At 32.2% G+C, this 9488-nt stretch overlaps 1 protein-coding gene across 1 annotated transcript in view; it reads right to left on the bottom strand.

Annotated features, from left to right (window-relative positions):
* Positions 1 to 9488, bottom strand: part of LOC106106028 (carboxypeptidase D-like) — a gene marked incomplete in the record, with an annotated part of 22752 nt that overhangs the window by 5010 nt on the left and 8254 nt on the right. The window contains 10 exon segments of the mRNA XM_013286554.1: positions 109 to 778; positions 1434 to 1590; positions 3890 to 4000; positions 4875 to 5041; positions 5813 to 5969; positions 6391 to 6476; positions 7056 to 7256; positions 7580 to 7665; positions 7852 to 8046; positions 8352 to 8558. Of these exon segments, the coding sequence (XP_013142008.1) occupies positions 109 to 778; positions 1434 to 1590; positions 3890 to 4000; positions 4875 to 5041; positions 5813 to 5969; positions 6391 to 6476; positions 7056 to 7256; positions 7580 to 7665; positions 7852 to 8046; positions 8352 to 8558 (2037 nt within the window).

Below are 9488 nucleotides of genomic sequence, written 5' to 3'. Positions count from 1 at the left end.
AGGGTAGGCAGCGCATCTGTAACTGCGGATGTTTATGGGCAGCGGTTTCCATTTCGGTGGATTCATTCCGCTTGGTTTGCCACCTAAAAGAATGTAAGCTACATTTACCTGTATTAGCTACTTCTACAAGCTTCATAATCCCGCGCAAGTTCTCCCTCCACACCCATCCGATGACGTCAGGGGATGGCATCTTACAACAACTCAACCCCAACGACACTATGGGGGTGTTAAACCTCTCACAGATCAAATCTACAAGATTCCCATGAACTATGTGATTATTCTTCTCACTGCATTCATATCTTTCACTAGGAGTTCTATTATCTTGGAATTTTCTAGCAAACTGTTCGTATATCTCTTTAGATAATTCCGGATATGCCACATCTTGTGTACCGGAAGATAATTCTATTATCAAATCGTATTTCTCCATTTCCAATAGATGTATAAATGATTTTTCACGTGTATAATTTGATAATGGGTTTAAATTTTTCTTTGTCAAGTAATTGTACACACTATCACCGAATTCTTCTTCCAACGCCTCTATTTCGCATTTATCTGTGTTATCGTAATGTTTTAATATATTTGTATATAACGGATCTATATTGGGTATGAAATTTAATACTGTATTTTTTAGTAGTTTCTGATGTATTGGCTCTCCGATTGTGTATGCAGTTGTAATGTGTCGGGCGAAATTAACCAATAGCTCTTGGCCTAAAGCCTGTGACGCGTATAAGTTGCTAATTATTGCGATACGGAATTTAGTCTCCTCTGGTGATCCAACCTATAAAAAAATGTTAAAGAAACTGTAAAAAGCGTCGTTAAAAAAATTGTAAGTAGTCAATGTGTTTTTATAGTCTTTACTCTGTCACATACATTTATGCCAATTTTCATAGAAATCTGTCAAGCCGTGATTGAGATATTTAGCAACCTCCATCCATCCAAACTTCCGAATTTTCAATCAAAGATTGGTTTAATGTTTTTTCGAATCTCTAAAGTTAGACTGGAATACTAAAAATCTAAAACTAACCACACTAAGGACTTCTATGTTACTCAGAGTGACCTTGTGTAAATTTACTAAAAAATCACCACTAAGTACTAAAGTGATTTGAAACACTTAATTCGACAATGTCCTGTATAACGAACAACTAATTCAAAAAAATCTAATAAACTAGTTTATTTCACATCAAAAAATTCGAGTTCACTAAAAAAAACAGTTTTTTTTTACTACAAAAAATTCCGCCAAATAATTAAATATGACTTTACTAAGAAAATAAGTTTCTGCTACAAAAAAAAAACTCCGCAAAATAATTACATATGAAGTACTAAGAAAAGTGTTTGCTACAAAAAACTCCGTCGACTTATTTAAATGTGACTCAACTAAAAAAAAAAACAGTTTTTGTTACAAAAAAACTCACTAATTAACGGACTCTACTTACCTCATCAGTAAGCTTGAGAGTATGGAATACAGCAGTACTGAGAGCATCCCCAGCTTTGAACTCCGCTACATCTGGGAACCTGTTCTCCAGCTCCGCCAACGCGGCGTACGTTTCCACGCCGCTGTGGTACTTCGTGTTCACTATATTCTCCAGTACTCTATAATATATTAAATACGAATATAAACCAGTACAAAAATCGGTAAACTGTGAAAAATGTACAGTCAGCTTCATGTGTAGACTAAATATTTTCTAATACTGTTAAAGTGTTAAAAAAAGTACAATCAGCGTCATGTGTATTGTTTAAATATATTTTTGTACTGTTAAACTGTCAAAGTACAGTCATCTTCATGTGTATACTTAAATACAGAATTTTACGTATTCAGTTTCAATTTTAATGAACGAAATGTAAATGTATAAATATTTACGTGGCTCAATTATTCACAGAACCATTAATTTACATCTAGTAATTAAATTCAACTACCACCTTTCTAGGAAATAAACAATTAGACTTATCTAGGGGGTCGCCAGTAAGGGGGTTGTAGAGGCAGATGACCCCCTTACAGACTCCAAAATAAGTTTATTAGATATAAAGACTTGTTTTGATTGTAATAAACAATGAGTATAACCTACAAATACGATTATTGTATAATGTTACTAGCTTTCGCCCGCGACTCCGTCCGCGTGGTATTGAAAAAAACAAAAGTGAATAGCCTATCTGTTCTACCAGACTATCCTCTATATCTCTGCCAAATTTCATCCGTTTAGGCTACAAACTCTAACAAACATCCATCCATCCATCTAAACTTTCACATTTATAATATTAGTATGATTTAATGAATTTTATCGCTTAAATACAAGATATTCATGCGATTTATTGCTCACTATGAACAAGCCGACTGTACTTTACGAATTAAATTATTATCTGGCATTTTAATAAGTGTTTATGCGTTTTATGTGTGGATGTCGTGTTGATATATGAGCGACGACCTTTATGTTAGTAAAAGCAGACAGTTAGAACAATAACAACACATATTGTCATGCTGAGTTTATTACATAGAGAAGCGATAGACTGACAAATATATTAGTTGAGTACATAGATATTATAGCTAAAACATATAACTATACATAATATAGCATTGTAGAGATACATTTTTTTTTACTTTTAAAGCAGCATAAATTTACAGCCTTACAGAACGCGGTGTTTGAAAAATACAACCTCTTTGGCGGATAAGCAGTACGAATACAGATAAAGGTTGCATACTGGCCACCAAGACGTTTGCATTATTTTTTATTAAAAAGTAGTGGAAAAACAATAGATAGAAGAGACGCCAAGATGAAGTCACGATATAATTTTTGTTATTTGTAAATATGTAAATGATTTTTGAATAAAATATGTTTTAATTAGAAGTTTTTGTTTTGTATTTTTGGCTGCCGCAATATCGGTGATAAGTATAAGCACTAATATTTGCTTATACTCAGTTTATTCCTAAGTTTAACTTAATACCGCGTTTATTTGTAAGGCTGTAAATGTTTAGTTTTGAAAAAAATTTTAAAATCACATATTTAATGTGCTTAAATACAATTCATTTGTAAAATAAATAATATCGACAAAAATTTCTCAAATTAATTACCTAATATGTCTAAATTTAGTAAATCAATAAAAAGGACGGATTTTGGACGTTTTCTGATATGAATAATTTGTGACAATCAAATTAAATGCCTAAATTGAAATATTTATTTAAATCTCTTATGAGTATTAGATTTTACATAATTACCACTTATTTTAACATTATCTTTTTATTAAAATTAAACATTGATTACAAGAAATATATACAAAATTAATAATATAATAAATCGTTTAAAACCCAAAAGCTAGTAGAGAGCATAGATTAAAAAAATAAAGATGACATTTGGTCTTGACAGTGTTGCCATTGATTTTCTGAGAAATATATCATAAAAAAATTAAATATTAATAAATTACGAATCTACTATTTAAAGTATAAATAACAATAGATATATGTGCAGAATATTTAAGCATACATATGTTATGGTCAAAGATGTTTAAGATATAGACTAGACATAGTAGCCAAAATTATTCACCGGTACCTTCTTTCAAAGGTATTATGTTAGTTGTCATGTCTCATGTTTGTATTGACATGTAAAACATTTAACAAATTGTAATAAGCTCCATCTTTTGTTACAAAAATAAAAAAAACAAAATCTAGAAACAAAATATAAACTTTAAAATATTATTTAATGACACCTATTGACAAATAAATTAAATGTAATTCATATAATGATAGTTTTGAGATGTGTGAAGTAAAATGTAAACTATGCCTACTCTATACTTTTTAATATCTCTGGTTATAAAGCGTTTGCGGAATAATCTAGAAGTGAAGGAATGTTAGAGCAATATAGACTGTATGCAGTAGGAGATAAGGTTGATTTCCACTCACCGGAAGTCGTACGCGGAGGACCAATGCTGGGGGTCGTCCACCATCAAAGTAAAGTTGACACTGACAGATCCTTCAGTAGGAACTGTCACTTCTTCTGTTACACTTTCATATCTGGAAAATTAAATATATATTGTTAGGGAATGTTAGAAAACGGAAGAAATGGTGGCGGGTAGTTTTACAATAGTGGGGGTAGTTTCAGTTTTACATTTGTAGGCGTCATTACGGAACGTTCGATATCTTTACATTGTTGTCTTACTTGAGTTTTAAAGTAATTAACAAATGTCAAAATGTAAATATGGCCGTCCGAGTATAATTTTTTAAAATCATTTGGAGTCGAAACATCTAAAAATATCATCACCAGCACAATAAGTTCCCACTGAGCTCGGAGCCTAGTCTAAGTTAGGGTGACTAGGCCATCAACCATGCACTGCGGGTTGGTTGACTGATATACGCCATTTGGTTAAATCTTCAGGATATCCATTTAAAGTTTTCATTTTTAGAAAAAAAAAAACTATAATTCTGTATACTTCATTATTTATTTCATATTTTAAATTCGCTTATTCTGAATATATATAAGTCATTATCGCCTAAATTGGCGGTTGAAACCGTCGATATGTACATTTACCCGACATTCTTACGTTGATCGAAAACGTAATGCTCATAGGGTATTTTTAAAATCAAAAGCGAACGGAGTCACGGGCGAAAGTTAAGATAATGGTAACATTTCTCCTTTCTGATTCTATATGAATAAACTGAAATTTGACTAGTTTCTGTAAACTTTAGTTCAAATTGTCAGCTATTGATTTTTTCTGATATTATTAACTATTTTTTTTTAAATTATCACTTACATAATCCTAAGATATATTTAAAACATGTATCATTTACAAGATTTTCAAAATCTTGTTTTTTCTTACAAATTACTTTCAAAAAGATAATTTCTTACTGTTTTCCTAATTTCAATTATTTTCTTTATCTTTCAACTCACCCATCTTTACTAGCAGTGATGTTATATTTCCCAGGCAGTAGCAATCTCCAGAAATCTCCATCTTTTGCTGTTTTCACAACGTGTTTGATACCGGAGACAGCTATCGTAGTATTGGGTAGAGCGTGTCCAATATGACTATGTACAAACCCGTGCACTCCTATATGTACCTGTTTGTATATAAAAAATAATAAATAAATAACTTTGATAAATACATAAATATATGCTAACTTATTCCTTAGTTTGAATGATTCTTAATATCATCAGCGCCATCTATGATCACGAAAATGAATTGTTTTTAATAACAACTGCGTGGAAATAAGAAATCTAGTTATTTTTTTATAACCAATATTTCTAATAAAGAAAGATTTTTTGTTAGAAACTTATCACTTTTCAATAATATTTGAATTTACTAGTCACATAGATTTACAATCTTTTTTCTATAATATAAATAAGCGCCATCTATTGTCTAGAAAAATGACACATAAAACACTAATATTCGAATACTGAAAAAAAAAAACAAAACATCTTAAATAGTAAGAGCGGGCGCACATATTTGACTAAACTATCGCACAACTGTCGATTGTCGATTGTTTAGCACACAACTGTTTAGTCGCACAACTAAGAATCGAGTAGTGTAACCTCATAAGCTCTTAGGAATCAAAGCTAGACTAAAATGTGCGAGTTTTTTTTTTTAAATAAGAAGGCTAACAAGCAAGCTGCCACCTGAATCCAGCAAAATGGAAAGCGACCGCTGCCCATAAACATCCGCAATTGCAGATGCGTTGCCTACCCTTCATTGACAGAGAAGACGCACATAAAAAGGACATTTCCCTTCCTATGCGTCTACTCCACAAATCCTTTTCTCTAAAAAAAATGTTAAATCTAACAAACAAATACTTGAACATTAACAAAGCGAAATAATTCGTTTCAGTAATCACCTGTTCAATATAATCTAGAAGCGCGTCCTTATTGTCCTGCCAGTATGTAGGCAGGTCTGCAGCAGGAGGGAACTTGTAACAGCCCAGCTCCAGCGTCAGCTCCATATCGCTGGTGTGGAGATAATTCCAATCCTGCATACCCCCTGATAGCACGTACCTGAAACAAATTACAACAATTAATGTTATTACAAGTTTGTTAAAATACAAATCTAACAAGTTTATTTAAAAAAATCGGTATTTCAAATAGTTTTATAGAAAAATCCTACTTCTCTTTATTAATAAAGATATATGCATATGTTAACTCTTTTACCGCGTATTAATATTTTATTTATTTCCTAATTTTTTTCTTGACTTCTTACGTTAATTTGTTAAAATTGATTTTAACAGAAAAATATACTTTTGCATGTCTTAAAATTTTAATTTCTAATACAACAGTACAGAATAGTCAAAAAACTCTGGATTCGTTAAAATAGCGAAGCGACCGTCTTTAATAACTAACTAACTAACTGAGGGTACAGAAAGAGGTTATTTCTCCTTCCTATGCATCCTGTTAAATCCATTTCTTTAAAATTACTCACCATTTGGCGCCATTAACGATTCCTTCTGGAAACTTCTCGTTGGGAGATCCTTTGCACGGCTGACCCAAGTGCATCTTATGATGGGCCTTGTAACATACATACGTACAGTGTTTTATAAAAATGGTTTAATAAAGGATTTTCACCTATACTAATATAATAAAGCGTAAACACACACTTCTTTACTGCCTAAGATGTCAGCAATCATAGCATATTTTAGAATAACTCTTTTTTTTGGGTAAATATTTTAGATAAAAACCCTAATGTGGGAAAGAGACCATAAGTTATTGCCAACATCAAGGAAGCAAAGTTGCGAAGGTTTGTCATGTCATGTCATTTTAACATTTGCAATTGATAATTTAACAAATGTGTACAATAAAATGAAGTTTTAATAATTTTATGCGGATCAAGTCGCATGGGAACAGCTAGTTATAAACATTTTTTAGATTTGGATAAAAATTTTGGAACAAAAATAAATTCCAGTCCGTACGAATTGACAGGACTTAAATAAATACAAAAGTTTAGATTTACATTCTAACAAATCTGCAGAATGGTTAAATTGGTCATTATAAAATTTGTCAGAGTTGTAAAACATATATTTTTTTAATATGTTAAGTACAAATTCGCGAGCAAAACTTAATATACTAAAAATAGTGATATTCCCTTACATTAGAGTAGACATGTGCTAAATGCACAAACACCCCATTATCGGGGGTGAGGAACTCCCCGCCGCTGGCCATGTCGGGGTTGCCGTCGTAGGGGTAGTTGGCGACGAGCGCGCCGCCGTGCAGGTTGGCCGACAACACGAACGGCAGCGATTGAGACCATTGCATTACAGCTGAAGTTTCCACTTCCGGTGACGAGTTATCCTGAAAAAAAAAGTTGCAACATGTTAGTACAATATTAGCTTTTCCCGTACGACTTCATCCGTATTATAAACAATTTATTTTTATAATACGTAAAACTTTCAAATAGCGAATGTCAAAATACACTCACTCAAGTGACAAAGACACTTGCTATTGACTAGGAATTTAAATATGGCAATCCCGTTCTTTGCTGCTATTGGCTTGTAGTTTTTGTCCCTTCCCCACATAGCAGTTTTCTAATTACTCACCCCCTAAGTTTAACAGCATGAAAATATTTAAGTGTAGAGTTTTCAATTCAGAAAATAAAATAAACGTAAGTTTGATACCTGAGTAGGTCCGAACTGGTCAGGAAAGTTTCTGTTGAGGTCGACATCGTGCGCGTTCGCTCTGCCGATTATACTGCCGAAATCACCTGAAAATGCGTTTATTACACGTGAAATAATAAAGAAAGGAACACAAAATACTTATATTTTTTTATAGATTATTTAGGATAATAATTTGGCAACAATTGCTCCTTTCGATAAAAATTAGCAAAACTGTCAATGTCATCTGTCATAGATTAAAAATGACCAAAGATTATAAAACCACAATAACTCACGTTCTCTACTCTTTTCATATCCATCAGGGTTCATGCTGGGTAAGAGATGTATCCTGGTGGTGTTCAGCATCTTCTGGATCCTCTTGTCGCCGCTGGTGTATTGTTGGCACAGGTATTTGGCCAGGAATAGCAACATTTCTCGACCAACTACCTCATTACCGTGCATATTGGCCACGTATTTGAACTCCGGTTTGCCTGTTGGTGACAAATGTTTAGGTAACAAATAATTTACTTTTTTCTGCTATTAATACTAGGATTTTATTTAATAAACTGCTTTACTAAAAAGATAATTCACTATCATGCTTCAACTTTGATTTTTTATAAATAAAAGCATTGCAATTTAGTTAGATTATATCCTTGTAACTAGGATTTGCATAAACTATTTTTTTTATGACCTCCACATTTTGATGAAAATTAGATTATTCATATTGAAACGTCAAACAATTGCTAAAATGGCGCCACAGGTCACTTAAATGTTTTCTAACCGTAGTTCAACATACCTGGAATATGTTTTCCCGGGTCTGCAGTAACTTCTAGCACGTACAACTCTCTACCCTCCACAGACTGCCCGATGCTGGTGAGTCTGGTGATGTCTGGATACTCCTCATGCAGCGTCTTCAGGAAGCTCTCCATCTTGGTGTAATCATGGTGCTCGAAGTCAACTGCAGAAATGCCGTCCATGTTGTGACGCGGGTGCCTGTTACGCGCTGCAGATTTGCCCGCCATTTTTTTGACAGTTCATTTTGAGGTTATGTTGGATATTAGGATTGGTATTTGGTAGTTTACTTTAAGCGGAGACTTATAATTAGCTGTACAATATAGTTCCACTATAAACATGAAACGAATTTATTCATTAGATGATTTTTCTAATGGAAACTTCTAGAACTACACTCTAATAAGAATTACGTGCTGTATAGATAGAAAAAAGCTGTTTATTTACAAAACATCTACGTACTAAGAGTAGAAAGATAAATGCGAAGTTAAAGTTCTTTTCTAACAATTTTTTAAAGAAGAAAAATAGACTAACAACAAAATCTGATAATTGAAGGTTATAAAACCAAATACGTTTCAATACAATTTTTATTTTTTCAACTAAACAAACTAAATAGTAGCTTATTAAATCTACTACAATAGGCAATATGCATATGACGCCAAATTGTACCAAATTTTTTTTAAGTATACTTTATTACTATAAAAACAGTCCTGCAAAGATTTTTTTAAATATAATGTGATTTAGTGGCAAAATTTAATCATTATAAAGTGTCTTTTTTCTAATTCCCTCGCTAAGTTCTAAAACGCACACTATTGGTCGAAGCAAGTGGCAATAAGTGACAATACACAGTTCATTTATGTTAGTTTATATAAAAATATACTTTTGAAGTATTTTACTGTAAACACGATATGAAAACCAACTTTAAAATAAAAAATTAATGAATGGAATTATTAATTACCATTTTTTTGTACCAGGAATAATAAAAATGAATCAATTTTTGACTTTTTGACCTTGAGAAACTTTGTTGTGTTTTACGTCGAAGTGACATCTGAGCGTAAGTAATGAATGGAATAGACGATTGACGTCAATCTTTAAAATATTTAAAATAATTTTATTTTATTATTTTTAGTGCAATGGTTGAATA

Source organism: Papilio polytes, unplaced genomic scaffold (genome assembly GCF_000836215.1).
Source record: "Papilio polytes unplaced genomic scaffold, Ppol_1.0 DF824269.1, whole genome shotgun sequence".
Lineage (NCBI taxonomy): Eukaryota > Metazoa > Arthropoda > Insecta > Lepidoptera > Papilionidae > Papilio > Papilio polytes.
Note: the sequence above shows the minus strand (reverse complement) of the source record. Positions and strands in the feature narration are given on the sequence as shown.